General features: G+C 42.9%; 1 protein-coding gene across 2 annotated transcripts in view; it reads left to right on the top strand.

Annotated features, from left to right (window-relative positions):
* The window catches only part of SOX5 (SRY-box transcription factor 5), a gene marked incomplete at its 5' end in the record, with an annotated part of 509776 nt that overhangs the window by 446736 nt on the left and 45540 nt on the right, over positions 1 to 17500 (top strand). For both annotated transcript variants that reach the window (XM_081330567.1, XM_081330566.1), the window contains one exon: positions 3953 to 4125. In XM_081330567.1, the coding sequence (XP_081186693.1) occupies positions 3953 to 4125 (173 nt within the window). The remainder of the gene's footprint in view (positions 1 to 3952; positions 4126 to 17500) is intronic.

Genomic DNA, 17500 nt, shown 5'->3' on the forward strand with positions numbered 1-17500 from the left:
CATGCCTGGCTGAGGAATTCTGGGAGTTGAAGTCCACAAGTCATAAAAGGGCCAGGTTTAAAGACCCCTTGACTTGTGGACTTCAACTCCCAGAATTCCTCAACCAGCGTGCCTGGCTGAGGAATTCTGGGAGTTGAAGTCCACAAGTCATAAAAGGGCTAAGTTTGAAGACCCCTGCTCTAGCCTGAAGAAGAGGACCGGGTCCTTTGCAGCAGGAGGGGATGATAAAGAAGACAAGTTACTCCCCCACAACCTTGTCTGTTTGGCTGGTCTGTGACTGTAATAAAGTTTGATTGAAAACCTTGATTTTCTGATCTGCTCCACACATGCCTTTCACGGAACCTTATTCTTCAGTTGCTTCTTAAGCTTCCAGGTTAACAGACTTCAAACGAAAAAAGCTTACATTTTTTTTCTCTACAGGCCCAGATTTTGGGTGTTGCATTTCCTGCTTATAAAAAGCTACGACAAACTTGTTTACTTGGCGGCATGCAGACGTGCCTTGACAATGCTCCAAATTATAAAATGGGGCATAGATAGATAGATAGATAGATAGATAGATAGATAGATAGATAGATAGATAGATAGATAGATAGATAGATAGATAGATAGATAGATAGATGATAGATAGATAGATAGATAGATAGATAGATAGATAGATAGATAGATAGATAGATAGATAGATAGACAGATAGACAGATAGATAGATGGATGGGATTCAGGTCATTTAATCCAGCATAAAGTTTGGAAAAGCAGCCAATCAAATCCTTCTGTGATATGAAGTGATGAACAAGGCTTGTTTTCTAAAATGCAGAAGTTATTGGGGTTTGGCAAACAAAGTCCTATGGCATTAGGGGAAATTAGACAAGGAATGCTTGCTAAATGATAGTTTCAGTGTGGCTTGTTGAATCAATCACAAGTGAATTGGCACAATTTCCTAAATCGTAAACAAATTATACTCCAGCTGAGCCCTTTTTCGGAATCCAGCCATTATACATACAAATACAGCTAAAGATAAGTCTAGCTTTACCCCGATTCTCACTTTTCTTCTATATATTTGTCAGTGTTCTTATGTTTTCCTGTTTTTAAAACAAACAAACAAACAAACCTGCACAAAAGCATTAATTACTTTTGGGCATATTTCTCGTAGTAGCTGCGTTTTTGCTTGCATTTTATCTATTACACATATATAAAATGATTTCCTTTTACAGTTTTTTAAATGCACTTTTTGGGAGCCAGCAAATTGTACATTTTGGCATGTAAATGTCTTGTGACTGGGATATGTATCTGAAAGTCTAAACCAGCATCAAAATTGAGAAGGGAATCTACTTTACACTCATTCCTACATGCACTTCTTCATTTAAATCCCAGTTCAGTTATTTTCTTCCATAAAATCATGATTTTGGGATTAGGGGATTTTTATTTATTTTTTTTTGGCATTTCATCTTTATTTGCCTTCACTGTTTTTAACGATCTTCATTTTCTTTGCATTCCTTTGCTTTACACTGATACAAAATACCAACTGAATTAACATTAAGTATGCCTGCTGAAGTGAGACTCTTGTTCATGAAAGTCTACTCGGAAATAAAAAATGTTAATCTTTAAGTCACTGGGACCCTTCCATAGTTAAGCCGCTGAGCAACTTATCTAGCTGCATGTAGAGTAGGAATAATAGCAATAGCACTTAGACTTATATACCGCTTCCCAGAGACCCTCTCTAAGTGGTTTATAAATGTCAACCTATTTGCTCCCAACAATCTGGATCCTCATTTTACCGACCTCGGAAGGATGGATGGATGAGTCAACCCTGAGATGGTCAGGATCGAACTCCTGGCAGTCGGCAGAATTAGCCTGCAATACTGCATTCCAACGACTGCACCACCACAGCTCTTTTAATGGCTTATTGCCAAAATTAGAGAAATTCAATATGTCGCATGGATTTCAGGACAGGTGTGAAAATGTTCTGCCACAGAGTATTCTGATTCAAGCTAACTCAAACATTCTGAAAGCGTTCCATCCTCAAAAGAAGCCTAACGTGAACCTCTTCCCAAAATGCAGAAGTGTCCATCTCAGGATCAAAACATTGTGCGACAGAACATTTTGCACACCCATAACCTTCAGGAATAATTGGTTGTTGTTGTTGTTGTTGTTATTGTATTGCATAAAAGTACAGGTAGTTCTCAAGTTACAGCCATTCATTTAGTGACCAAGTTACAATGGCTCAGGAAAAAGTGAGATTATGTCCATTTTTCACACTTACGACCACTGCAGCATTCCCGTGTTCATGGGTTCAACATTCAGATGCTTGGCAAACTTATTTATGACAGTCACAGCGTCCCGGGGTCAGGTTACCTTTTGAGACCTTCTAATACAGGGCTTTTCGACCTTTTCACCCATTGTACCACTTTTAGGATATGGCAACATCCGAGTACCACCAGTCGCCTAGCAAGGTGTCAAAAACTTGATGACCCAAAAAAAAAAAGGAAAAAAGTGATGAAGTACAGATAGTCCTCAACTTACAACAGTTCACTTAGTGACTGTTTGAAGCTACAATGGCACTGAAAAAAGTGCCCCCCAAGCCACAGCCGAGCAAGACACCTGCCTGCCCGCCCAGCGGCGCTCTTCCTCCTGTCTCAGGTTTTCATTGTTGTGAGCATTTCTGTTGAGGATTGGCAGCAGGGGTAAGGGGGGTTGGTTTTTATTCCCCCCCTCTGCTGGGTGGTTCCAGCAGGTTTTGGTCACTTCACATGACCCTGGGACACCGTGACCATCATAAATATGAATCAGTTGCCAAGCATCTGAATGCAAATCACAAGACCCTGGAGATGCTGCCACATCCCAGCTGATCGGCGCTTCTTCTGGGCTCAGCAGATGTGCTGGGATCAGTGCTGATCCTGGCGCTTCCGCTGAGCCGTGACAGCCCCGAAGCACTGATCCTAGCGCTTCCGCGGAGCCCTGACAGCCCTGCAGTTCCAACCATCTCTCGCTCAGGCTTGTGCAGTGCTGCCACCAGTTCAACTCATTCCCCTCCCCTGCTACCACTTTTCTAGGATGGTCGCGTACCAACTCCCAGGTGCCAATATACCACAGGTGGTACCCGTACCACTGGTTGAAAAGCCCTGTTCTAATAAGCAAAACCAGTGGGGGAGCCAGATTTACTTAATAACCATGTTACTAACTAAACAACTGCACTGATTCACTTGCCAGAAAAGTCAGAAAATGGGGCAAAATTCACAACAACTGTCTCGCTTAGCAGCAGAAATCTGGGACTCGATTGGAGTCGTAAGTCGAAGATTGCCTGCATATTTGAGGGCAAGGGAGAGAGAGAAGAAATGAGCCATTTTCTAGATCTCTTTGTCAATTGTTTCTCTCTTTATCCATTTCTCAAACTTGAAAGAGTTTCCAGAGAGTACCAGCAACCCAGTTTTCTGCTGGCGAGTTCAATGGGGCTTCCTCCCAAGTATGGGAGTAGATCATTGTTTCTCAACCTTGACAACTTTGAGATGTTGTGGACTTCAATTCCCAGAATTCACCAGCCAGCATGGCCAAAATTCTGGGAGTTGAAGTCCACACCTCTCAAAGTTGTCAAGGTTGAGAAAAACTGGAGTTGATAATTCCATCCTTGTTGTACCAATCAGTCATTCGCTTCCCTCTTTGGTTTTCTGTCTCTTTGTGTTGAAATAAATTAAGCCAGGAAATTGACCTCTCGTACTTTTCAAGGCACCCGTAGGCTGCTACAGCAGGGGTCTTCAAACTTGGCCCTTTTATGACTTGTGGACTTCAACTCCCAGAATTCCTCAGCCAGGCACGCTGGGTCAGGAATTCTGGGAGTTGAAGTCCACAAGTCATAAAAGGGCCAAGTTTGAAGACCCCTGTGCTAGAGAAAACATTTGAAGGTTTTGACAATAATCGCATTTCTGTTTATGCCCTCTTTTGCCTTCTCCCTTCTTCCCAGATATCCTCTCCTCCATCACATCATCGGGTTACTTAAATGATCACGATGCTGTTACCAAGGCGATTCAGGAGGCCCGGCAGATGAAAGAACAGCTCCGGCGAGAACAACAGGTGCTTGATGGAAAGGTTGCGGTTGCAAACAATTTGGGTTTAAACAACTGCAGGACAGATAAGGTGAGTCTCCGAGGCCCTTCTTGAGCTCCAGTTATGATGTTGTGCTCTTCAGTCCAAATTCAGCTTTGACTTTTGAAGTGTGGGAAAAATAAATTCAAAAACTTTTCAGTAGCTCTAGCTCAGGGTGTCAAACTCAATTTCATTGAGGGCCGCATCAGCATTGCGGTTGCCCTCAGGGGGCCAGGTGGGTATGGCCAGGGTGGGCATGGCTAGAGTGCATATGGCCTACTAGGTGGGCGTGGCTAGCTCTACATCGTTTGCATCAAGGGTGCCTATGGGGGCCTGGGCAGGAGTGGGACAGATCTGAGGGTCTCTGGGCCAGGGCCAAGGCAGAGGGGGCCGTTCCCTCACTGTTTCCAGGATGGCTTCGCGGGCCACATGAAACCACTTCGCGGGCCGGATCCGGCCCCCGGGCCTTGTGTTTGACATGTCTGCTCTAGCTGGTAGTATAATACAGTCTTGGTCTTACTGACCTGGAGACAGATCCAGGGATAACAACTGAGGTCTTTCTGTCCGCGTTTTTGGGTCCATGTTGTCTTTTATGCAAGTTCTTCTTCTGTGTCTAGATCAAACTTTAAACTGCCAGAATGGTGCCAGTTTCTTGGCTTTGACATTGGCCAAATAAAGAAGTCATTATGGGTACATGTTTTTGGTAGCAGCCAACATACCAGCAAGCCCTTCCACAACTTGGAGCGCTCACAACTTCCTGAGGCAACTTCTATTGATAAATGATTCTCATTGTTTGCAAATTTCAACTTAGTTCTAAGTTGGCTCTCTCATTAATTAGTTTCCATCCATTTCTTCTTATTTTGCCTTCAGATTCTTTGGCGAATAGGTTGAACCCCCCTCTTTTTTGTGACAGCTCCTCAAAATATTGGAAGACTGCTGTCATGTCACCCCCTAGACTTTCTCTTCATTAGACTAGTCATACCCAGTCCATCATGTTTAATTAATATCATTTCTCCTGCGAGTCCCAGGTTTAGTTAAATTAATCTGGATTTAGTATGTTGCATGAAAGCAATCATGAAGTAGCTAGGAACCAGTGTGGGGAAGGGGGTGCCTTGAGATGGAATAGTTTTCCTATCTGATCTACGCTGGATATGCAAGGAGGAAATCAAAGAGAAAACACATTCATTTTTCTCCTGTCCCTTTCTAGCCCAAAATCCCCCACTGATCAGTCCATAGAAAGAATAACACAGGGAATTAACGACTGTGTTAATTAGAGAAACGCCCGTAGAAACAGTGCTTTGATAGTGCTGATATCATCAATAATATCAGGAATAATTGCAGTGGTAGCTGCAGTAGCAGCAGCAATTGTAATAATAATGAGGCAAGATTACAACTTTACAAATTGCAGCTTCAGAGCTCTTAGACCCCAATATTTAGTTTGCCCATCCAAGATTAATTGGACGTCTAGGAAACTTAGAAAAGACATGGGCTTGTTGACTCACCTTCAATTAAACAATCAGGATTATAAACAATATGCAAGTTGCTTTAGTGCCACCACATTCTCTGGCAAGAACTATTGAGTAGCCGGAGATGAGAACCACAAGAGTCAGCGTTGTTGGCAATAACCTGGAATACTGTCTATACACTGATAAGCGGGAGTTGTTGTTTGAACACAGAGGCTTTGGGTCAAAACAGAAATGGTTTACGCAACAGATAACATGTTTAGTTTATACAGTTTAATAGCAGCTGCCAGGGTGCTGGGGGACATCTAAAAAGGAAAATAAGTACCTTTTCTGATTCAGATCTATCCTGATTAATAGCGGTTGCTTCTCCACCCCAGTTTGAGCCAGAAACTCAAAGCTTACAGCCACAAAGCTTGTTGTAACTTCTTTGGGAATGATTTTCAACCAGCTTACAGCAGGGAAGGAGACACGGTTGAGTTTGTCTCTTTAATAATATCTAAACCAGGGGTGTCCAACTTTGGCAACTTTAAGACCTGTGGACTTCAACTCCCAGAATCCCCCCAGCCAACATGCTGGGGAACTGTCACAGATTTGGTCAAACAAGTTTGTTCATGGAAATTGCTGCTGTAAGACGTGACGATAGCCATTAGCTCTAGGTGACTATGTCAAGTCTTATCGGCGGCCAGCAGGCTGGCTGGGGGAATTCTGGGAGTTGAAGTCCACAGGTCTTAAAGATGCCAAAGTTGGACACCCCTGATCTAAACCAAGCTCATGACCCATACACTCTGGATGAAGTGGTCCAAGTAGGGCATGGCAACTGATTGCATCTCCAAAAAGTGCTTTTGGAGACTTTTTCAATCGGTCCCAGGAAAGGGCACACTTGCTTTAAGGTGCCGAAAACATAAAGAGTTCTGTTCACAGTCACATGCGCCATAAAGCACGTTTTTGGAAATCAAATAAAAGGGCATCCCAGCCCCATTTCTTCGCTCACAGGGCTGAACTGTATGAATCAGCTTTGTGGCTCTGAAGTCATCTGAGAAAAAACAGAAAGGGCTATCTGAGTTTGCTGACACTATGCTTAGCAAATTCTATTTAGGATGTTTTATCTTCTGCATCCCAGCCTTTTTTTAAAAAAAAATCCACCTCAGATAATGAGGAACAAAACCTTATTAAGGTTCTTTTGGGTGCAACAGGACTAATAGGAAGTCGATTTAATTCTTTAATCCATGCTTTTGATGCCTATTGTAGTGTGTATGTTTTGAACGGTAAGCCACCCAGCGTCATTAATTCAGACGGGCAGCTGTAGAAATGGAATAAATAAATAATTATCGTTGGGTGATCCTTGAAGGATCTGGGATCAAATGGAAAAAAAAATGCTTTATTGGCTGGGTGGAAGGTGTACCCATCCTTGGGGAGATGAACTGCAGCTGGAAACATTATTCAAAGTTCTTTCTTAGATACATTTTTCCTGATGCTGATTCTAACTCTGGTTGATGAACTCTAGAAAGGGTACAGAGAAGAGCAACAAAGATGATTAGGGGGCTGGAGGCTAAAACATATAGGGAACGGTTGCTGGAATTGGGTATGTGTAGTTTAATGAAGATAAGGGTGAGGGGTGACATGATAGCAGTGTTCCAATATCTCAGGGGCTGCCCCAAAGAAGAGGGAGTCAAGCTATTCTCCAAGGCACCTGAAAGCAGGACAAGAAGCAATGGATGGAAACTAGTCAAGGAGAGAAGCAACCTAGAACTAAGGAGAAACTTCCTGACAGTTAGAACAATTAACCAGTGGAACAACCTGCCTCCAGAGGTGGTGAATGCTCCAACACTGGAGGTTTTTAAGAAGAGACTGGACAGCCATTTGCCTGAAATGGTATAAGGTTTCCTGCCTGAGCAGGGGGTTGGACTAGTTGACCTCCAAGGTCCCTTCCAACTTTATTATTATTATTATTATTATTATTATTATTATTATTATTATTATTATTATTATTATTATTATTATTATTATTATTATTATTATTATTATGCCTTGTGAAGTGGTTGTTTGTTTATGCATTGTCGCCACCTCTCAAGCCAGATGACTCCAAAAAACTGTCACAGATTTGGTCAAACAAGTTTGTTTATGGAAATTGCTGCCATAATATGTGATGACAGCCGTTAGCTCTCAGTGACTATGTCAAGTCTATCAGTGGCCAGTAGTCTTGGGAGGAAGATGAAATCTTCAGCTGCAGGTAGTCCTCGACTTACAACAATTCATTCAGTGGCCTTCAAAGTTACAACGGCACTGGAAAAAAGTGACTTACGGCCATTTTTCAAACTTACAACCACCCTTGCAACATCCCCATGGTCGGGTGATCAGAATTCAGACGCTTGGCAACGGACTCGTATTTATGACGGTCGCAGCGTCCCGGGATCCCCTTTTGCGACCTTCTGACAAGCAAAGTCAATGGGGAGGCCAGATTCACTTTAGAAGCGTGTTACTAACTTGACAATTGCTGTGACTGACTTCCCAACTGTGGCAAGGAAAGGTGGTAACAGTGGGCAAAATTCACTTAGCAACCGTCTCACTTAGCAACAGAAATTTTGGGCTGCATTTATGGTCGTAAGTCGAGGACTACTGTTCTGGGAGCATAGCGTTGAATTTTTCTTGTCTGGAGTCACAGTGGCACAAAGTTCAGGTCTTGCTTGCAGGCCTGTGTCTCTGGTAACTTTGGAGAGGAGCTTCTGGGCTTAACTGATGCTTGATTGGCCCAGCAGAGATCTTCCTACGTTCTCAGCTCTGATTTGCACTTTTAATGGCCAGCCTTATCCTTCGTAGAGAGATACACTAAAACACAAATCACAGTTTCTTTGCTGGGGAACCCGGGGACTGGAGCAGGCATGCTAATTGTAATCAGAAGCTGGCCATATAATTACTTTCTCTTCTCTTCAATTTCAGAATCCATGTGGTGTCTAAGTTACAATGTCAGGCTTCTTCCTAGCTCACCTAATTTCAAACCCCCAGTTACTTACCAGCCTCATCAAGCAACCTAGGGCTAAGTCGTAATTTCTGGCCTAACCTACCCCATGTGGTGATAGTGACACCACAAAGGGAAAGGCATGTGAGTGAGATAAATCAAATGTGGAATACGATTTTAATGTATGCTCTGAACATTTTAATCCTATGGTGGAGAATATTTATAGTTCAGGGTTGAACTGTGGGGTCCTTCATGGTCTCTGAGCTTGAATCTTTTCTTGCAGACATTTCATTACCCAACAAGGTAATATCATCAGTGCAAGAATGGAGTAGGGCTTACTCTCTGTTTATATACAAGTGGCTTGCCCTGTCAGTATTGGTAGCTGTGTTCCTGGTTCCTTATTTAGGCTCTTCCTTAGTGAGTAAGTACTTTCTTGATTGGGGTATTGTTGACTACCTGGCGCTTATCCTACCTGTGTCTTTTCTGCATTCTCCTGCATTAACGAGAAAAATCTCCTTGAAGATTTAGATCTGACCCAATTTCTATAGAGATTGGGCATTTGGGTTTTCATATTGGCCAACTGATGCTTATGCGATGCCAAGCCCATGGGTTGAAATGAAAGTTGGTTTAAAATTATCAATTGAACTGAATAAAATAATACACTATCTAAGCTGGGGAAGATACGGTCCTTCATTACAGGTAGTCCTCGTCTTATGACAATTCATTTAGTGACCATTTGAAGTTACATCGGCACTGGAAAAAGCATGGTTATATATATCACTTATGAGCATGGTTCACACTTACGATCGTCGCAGCATCCCCATGGTCGTGCGGTCAGAATTCTGACGCAATTGGCTCGTCTTTATGACGGTTGCAACCTTCTGGCAAGCAAAGACAGTGGGGAAGCAAACCAGGTTACTAACTTAACAGCTGCAGTGATTCACTGAACAACAAGGTCGTAAAAGGGGGCAAAATTCACTTAACAAATGTGTCACTTAACGACAGAAATGTTGGGCTCAATTGTGGCCGTAAGTCGAGGACTACCTGCATTGTACTTTAGCCATAATCTTCGGTGGAAGTTTGCCCACTGAAGATTGTGTCTACAATAAGAAGCAAGGACTGAAATCCAAGCAAATCCCAATAAAAGTATCATTCTACTCTCTTCTGAGTCTCTGGATTTCTCTCTCTCTCTTGTGTCCGTGTGTTATTTTCCCCCGAGGCGCCTTTGAGAAGTTTCAGAGCCATGAACTTTTTCTATCCCTTGCTGAGTATGCGAATAGGCTGATTGCTGCCACTTTCATAACACTGAAAATGGAGGTCTGTCACCCAGGAACAAAGTAAAAGGATGGTGAAAATATTCTAACCATAAAATGGCAGAGTTGTGTTTTAAGGGTACAGTTTGTGAGAGGCGCAAGTGCGGGTGTTTTTCGGGATAACCGGCTCCCGTCTTTGATTTTGTTTTGGGTTGTTGTTGGGGTTTTTTTGCATATCAAATGAATAGGCGACAGAAGATTATGCTTTTTAATAACATGCGTCAGGCAGGAAAGGTGCCACCCAGTCCCCTTTTGATTCTCTACCTATCAAAGTGATCAAACAGCATATCAGATTAGATAAAACACAGGAGAAGTTTTTTAAAAAGTGAGACAGACGTTGCTATCACTTTCCACATCGTTATCTCCTCTGTCCTGTTCACTTGGAAATCGGTCAACTCATGAAAGCTCAGGGCTGTGCCTTGGATTCAACATGCTTTGGTTAGTTTCAGTTTTCTGACAAATGGAGACTTTTCCATCTAGTCCAAAAAAGGTGTAAAAAAAAGGTAAAAACGTATGTTATAGGTTGTCCTCAAATTACAACCATTCGTTTAGTGAGCGTTTTAACGTTGCAACAGCACTGAAAAATGTGACTTATGGCCCCTGTTCACACTTTTCCCCCATCCCTGTGGTCACATGATCAAATTTCAGATGCTTGGCAACCGGTTCATATTTATGACAGTTGCAATGTCCCAGGGTCATGCCGTCATCTTTTGTGACCTATGGGAGATCAGAAGTAACTGCAAATCTTTTGTTTCTGATTTTCTCCCCGGGTATAAATTCGGACCTCTAGAAGCTTATTTCCATCCCCTCCCCTATCTTTTTAGCAATGTCTATCCACGTTTTCCTACAGATTTGTGTACTTATCTATAAATTCCATAGCACAAGTAACACAAGAAATAAACACAAGAAATAAAGTCTTCACTTGTGTTAGTGGTCATTTTCTCTTTGGTAAAATTGAGGTGGGCACCAGGGATTTTGTTTGGATGGTACTGCAAAAGGGTGGATCCACAACTGGCTGGGTACCCCATTCAGAGAGTCAGTGTTATTGCTTGTAGACAGTGAGTGGGAGGATATATCTATTATGTCCTGCAGATCGGTGTTAGGTCCAGAATTATTCTGCCTTTATATTTAAAAAACTGGGTAATGGGATGAACGGGCTACGTCAAATTTGGTGGCAACAAATTCACATTGAGGCAATGTCATGGGGTGGGTGGGAAATGAGATTGCAGTTCAATCTGAACAAATTGGGAATCTGGGCTAAGAGGAAGAAGATATCATTCAGCAAAGTATGACATTTAGGCAGGAAATATGTCGACACACGTGCAAGACGAGGGGAATTCATGGCTTGGAAGTACTATCATAGAGAAGGTTTGGGGCATGGACAGTGGTGGGATTCAAATATGTAAACAACCGGTTCTCTGTGTGGATGATGCTTCCGGAAGTCCATTCTGGGCCTGGGCAACAAAAAATTAGCTACCAGTTCTGTTGCACTGGTGCGAACTGGCTGAATCCCACCACTGGGCATGGACTGTAGGTGAAGAGCAGGTTCAGCTGAGGGGGTGGAGCTAAGTGCATCATCAGCCTAGAGTCATTACACTCCCACAAACAATTAAGTTCAACCCTTCTTGTTCTCGCTTAGGCAGACTTGATGGCTGGATGACTTTGGCCACTGTCTTTCTTTCACAGGGTGGTTGCTGTGGGGAAAACAGGACAGAGCAATAGCAATAGCACCTCGCTTTATATACCACCCCATAGCGCTTTACAGCACAATCCAGGTGTTCATTTTACTGACCTCAGAAGGATGGAAGGCTGAGTCAACTTCGAGCCCTGTCAGGATCGAACTCCAGGCTGTGGGCAGAGTTTGCCTGCAATACTGCATTCTAACCACCACCCCACCAGAGCATCATGTACATCACCTTCAGTTAACAAAAATAAAGATGAAATGAAAACCTTTGCACAGCATGTTAAAACTAAGTCAATGAAATGTAGAATTTAAAAAACTTAGCAGGTGGAATGAATATAGTTTTGGCATCTTTTAACCACTTCTCCCCTTCATGGATTACTGCCCCTTCATGGATTACTGCCACCCAAGACGGACAGGTCATAGCTGAGAGTTCTGACAAAACGTGATCCACTGGAGAAGGAAATGGCAACCCACTCCAGTATCTTTGCCATGAAAACCCTATGGACAGTACCAAAAGGCAAAACGATATGACGCTGGAAGATGAGCCCCTCAGGTCGGAAGGCGTCCAATATGCTACTGGGGAAGAGCAGAGGGCTAGTACTAGTAGCGCCAGAAAGAATGAAGCGACTGGGCCAAAGCCGAAAGGACGCTCAGCTGTGGATATGTCTGGTGGTGAAAGGAAAGTCCGATGCTGTAAAGATTTTTTCTCCATAGGAACCTGGAATGTAAGATCCATGAATCAAGGAAAGCTGGACGTGGTCAAACAAGAGATGACAAGACTGAACATTGACATCTTAGGTATCAGCGAACTAAAATGGACAGGAATGGGTGAATTTAATTCAGATGACCATCAGGTATACTACTGCGGGCAAGAATCCCTCAGAAGAAATGGAGTAGCCTTCATAGTCAATAAAAGAGTAGGAAAATCAATACTGGGATACAATCCTCAAAATGACAGAATGATCTCAGTTCGAATCCAAGGCAAACCATTCAATATCACAGTAGTCCAAGTCTATGCCCCAACCACCAGTGCTGAAGAGGATGAAATTGACCGGTTCTATGAAGCCCTACAGCACCTTATAGAAGTAACACCAAAAAATGATGTCCTTATCATCATGGGGGATTGGAATGCTAAAGTAGGAAGCCAAAAGATAACTGGAATAACAGGCAAGTTTGGCCTTGGAGTACAAAATGAAGCAGGGCACAGGCTGATAGAATTTTGTCAAGAGAATACGATGGTCATAGCAAACACTCTTTTCCAACAACCCAAGAGACGGCTCTACACATGGACATCACCAGACGGTCAACACAGAAATCAGATTGACTATATGCTCTGCAGCCAAAGATGGAGAAGCTCTATACAGTCGGTAAAAACAAGACCAGGAGCTGACTGTGGCTCAGACCATGAGCTTCTCCTTGCAAAGTTTAGGCTTAAACTGAAGAAAGTAGGGAAAAGTGCTAGGCCAGTCAGGTATGAATTAAATCATATCCCTGTTGAATATACAGTAGAGGTGACAAATAGATTTAAGGAATTAGATCTGATAGACAGAGTGCCTGAAGAACTATGGACAGAGGTTCGCGACATTGTACAACAGGTAGCAACCAAAACCATCCCAAAGAAAAAGAAATGCAAGAAAGCAAAATGGCTGTCTGAGGAAGCTTTGCAAATAGCTGAGGAAAGGAGGGAAGCGAAAGGCAAGGGAGAAAAACATAGATATGCCCAATTGAATGCAGAATTCCAGAGAATAGCTAGAAGAGATAAGAATGCCTTCTTAAATGAACAGTGCAAAGAAATAGAAGAAAACAATAGAATAGGGAGGACCAGAGATCTTTTCAAGAAAATTGGAGAGATGAAGGGAACGTTTAATGCAAAAATGGGCATGATAAAGGACCAAAATGGCAGGGACCTAACAGAGGCAGAAGAGATTAAGAAGAGGTGGCAAAATTACACAGAAGAACTATACAAGAATGAGCTTAACGTCCCAGATAATCACAATGAGGTGGTCACTGACCTCGAGCCAGACATCCTAGAATGTGAGGTGAAGTGGGCCTTAGAAAAGCTGAGCAACAACAAAGCTAGTGGAGGTGACAGTATTCCAGCTGAGCTATTCAATATCTTAAAAGACAGTGCAGTAAAAGTGCTACACTCAATTTGCCAGCAAATTTGGAAAACTCAACAGTGGCCACAGGATTGGAAAAGATCAGTTTACATTCCAATTCCAAAGAAAGGCAGTGCCAAAGAATGTTCAAACTATCGCACCATTGCACTCATTTCTCATGCTAGTAAAGTCATGCTTAAAATCCTACAAGCTAGACTTCAGCAGTATGTGGATCGAGAACTACCAGAAGTACAGGCAGGATTTCGAAGAGGCAGAGGAACTAGAGATCAAATTGCCAACATACGCTGGATCATGGAGAAAGCTAGGGAGTTCCAGAAAAACATCTACTTCTGCTTCATTGACTATGCTAAAGCCTTTGATTGTGTGGATCATAACAAACTGTGGCAAGTTCTTAAAGAGATGGGAGTACCAGACCATCTTATTTGTCTCTTGAGAAACCTATATGCGGGTCAAGAAGCAACAGTGAGAACTGGACACGGAACCACTGATTGGTTCAAAATTGGGAAAGGAGTCCGGCAAGGCTGTATACTGTCGCCCTGCCTATTTAACTTATATGCAGAGCACATCATGAGAAAGGCAGGGCTAGATGAATCAAAAGTTGGAATTAAGATTGCCGGAAGAAATATCAACAACCTAAGATACGCAGATGATACCACTCTAATGGCAGAAAGTGAAGAAGAACTAAAGAGCCTCTTGTTGCGGGTGAAGAAGGAGAGTGCAAAACCTGGGTTGAAACTTAACATTAAGAAAACCAAGATCATGGCATCTGGCCCTCTCAATTATTGGCAAATAGATGGGGAAGAAATGGAGGTAGTGACAGATTTTGTTTTCCTGGGCTCCAAGATCACTGCAGATGGGGACTGTAGCCAAGAAATTAAAAGACGCTTGCTCCTGGGGAGGAAAGCCATGGCAAATCTAGACAGCACACTAAAAAGCAGAGACATCACCCTGTCAACAAAAGTGCGTATAGTCAAGGCTATGGTCTTCCCAGTTGCAATGTATGGCAGTGAAAGTTGGACCATAAGAAAGGCTGAGCGCCAAAGAATTGAGGCCTTTGAACTATGGTGCTGGAGAAGACTCCTGCGAGTCCCTTGGACTGCAAGGCGATCAAACCGGTCAGTCCTAGAGGAGATCAATCCTGACTGCTCTTTAGAAGGCCAGATCCTGAAGCTAAAACTCAAATACTTTGGCCACCTAATGAGAAGGAAGGACTCACTGGAGAAGAGCCTAATGCTGGGAAAGATCGAGGGCAATAGAAGAAGGGGACGACAGAGAATGAGGTGGCTGGATGGAGTCACTGAAGCAGTAGGCGTGAGCTTAAATGGACTCCAGAAGATGGTAGAAGACAGGAAGGCCTGGAGGAATGTTGTCCATAGGGTCGCGATGGGTCGGACACGACTTCGCAGCTAACAACAACAAACCACTTCTAGCCAAGCATGTTATCTGAACATAGCCATTCTGTATCTCTACCTTTTCACGATATTGGCTGCCTCTGGCATAGAAGACAGAGGCATGGAAAAAGCAATTATCATAAAATCTAGAAGCCTACCAGGTTTAAAGAAAGGGGAACTAAATTTGCAGATTGTTGATGTTAGTCATGCAGTTGTAAAAAAAAATATATGCCTGTCGTGAGGAACAAACTCCACTTGGCAGATCAAAGAAATTTTGGAACAAGATAAAGAATGGGGCACATTTGACTTAAAGAATCTGACTTCCAGATAAATGTCCTTTCCTCTCAAGGTTGACTCAGGCTTCCATCCTTCCGAGGTAGGTAAAATGAGGACCCAGATTGTTGGGGGCAATTAAGCTGACTTTGTAATAATGCCGCTTGGGGGTGTGTGTGAAAGCCCTAATAAGCAGGCATATACATAGAATGAAGGCTACTGCTAAGCTTGTAAGCCGCCCTGAGTCTTCGGAGAAGGGCGGGATATAAATGGAATTATAGGAATGGGTGCAGCCCTATTTTTTTTCCATCTTCTTCCCCCATATAAGTTCGGGATGAACCAAAAACAAAAAGAGTAAAACAGGTGGGAAGTTATAGCTTGTGTTTTACCTTATTAAAATGTTGAGCGCGTGGCCGTTTGTTCTCTCTCTCAATTTTTTTTTAAAAAATATTTTATTTATTAATTAAGTAAATTTATGTGTGGCCCAGCTCACAGTGATTCTGGACAGCTTACAGAAATAAAACCCCAATACAAAATCTCAATAAATGGCCAATCCTCTGGTGACAACAATTAAACCAAACCACACGTATGTATTTGTAGCTAAGGGTGAAGGTATATACACATGTACCGTATAACATGTCTGTATGTATGCCATGTATGTGTACACTTTTGAGAGCAGGCAACAGAATTTCATTTTTAATGTGTGCCAGTGTGCCACAGTAAAAAATGACAATAAAAATGATCTTGATGGGCTCCATATCACCCTGAAGTTCCCAAGCCTGCAGGAAAAAAAACATTTCTTTAGGCCTTTCCTAACAGTGTCAAAATGGGGGCCATTTTTTTCCCTTCAGGGATAATGTTGCACAGTGAGGGAGCCACCATAGAAAAGGCCTTTCTCCTTGGTCCCATTTAGATCAGGGGTCTCCAACCTTGGCAACTTTAAGAATTGTGGATTTCAACTCTCAGAATTCTCCAGCCAGTAGGGCTGGTTGGGGAATTCTGGGAGCTGAAGTCCACAAGTCTTACAGTTGCACATGTTGAAGATCTCTGGCACTAGATCAGGGGTGTCAAACTACCGGCTCAGGCGCCACATGCGTCACGTGGAAGCCGCACCCACCCCATTGCTGGCAATGGCAAAACTGTCCCGATAGGTTGCGCGATGTCACGTGACATTGCAGGTTTGACATGTGTGTACTAGATGATGCCTTGTGAAAAAGTTCACAGCTGTGCAACGCTGTAGGTTAAGGTCAACAGCATTTCCTGAAACGATCCTGTCCATCTTGCTAAGAAGGACGGTTGTACTTGAAGGTGTTCTGAATTATTTCCTAAACAATCAAGGGAAATCACGTCAATACAGGTGGTCTTCGACTTACAATCAGACCCTGGATTTCTGTGGCTAAGTGAGAAGGTTGTCAACTGAGTTTTGCTCAATTTTATGACCTTTCTTGCCACAGCTGTTAAGTGCAGTTGTTTAGTAACACAGTTGTTAAGCGAATCTGGCTTCCCCCATTGACTTTGCTTCTCAGAAGATTGCAAAAGGGGATCACGTGACCCGGAGACACAGCAACAGTCATAAATATGAACCATCCATATGAAGCATCCAAATGTTGACGCATGATCTGGAGATGCCGCAACGGTCACAAGTGTGAAAAACGGTCACGTCACTTTTTTCAGTGCTATTGTAAATTTGAACAATAGTTGTAAGTCGAGAACTACCTCAGGTGAGGTAGCATCTCTTCCACTCTATGTGGTCCCTCTTTTTGTCACTCATAAACCCCTATATCTGTGAGGTTTCCATACAGTAACCTACCTGAATTTTGAGAGAAACCTATCGCTGTAGAATAAGGAAAAACTGCTACAGTTTCAGGAGATTTTCCCGAAAGGATCCCTGGAGATTAAAAACGCTTGTCATAATATATATCTTACCACTACATAAGATCAATTTTAGAGGTTGTGAGGAAGGGAAGTGAGATGTGGCCGGGGGGGGGGGGGGGAATAGGCACAGAAAGAGAACGATGAGTCAACATTGAAAAGCCTCGGAAAAAGCAACACGGAGGCAGCAAAGCAATATTGTGTGCTGAGAACATGGAGGGTCAGATGTAAGACAAAATCACGGCAAGCACAAAGGAATTTATATTCAAATATTTAAGCATTCTTGAAAGGCTGCTTGGAGCTGAAATTCCTTTTTTTCTGCTCCCCATGTAGAAAAATGACTTTAACACTCAG

The sequence above is a fragment of the Vipera berus genome (assembly GCF_964194415.1).
Source record: "Vipera berus genome assembly, chromosome: 6".
Classification (NCBI taxonomy): domain Eukaryota; kingdom Metazoa; phylum Chordata; class Lepidosauria; order Squamata; family Viperidae; genus Vipera; species Vipera berus.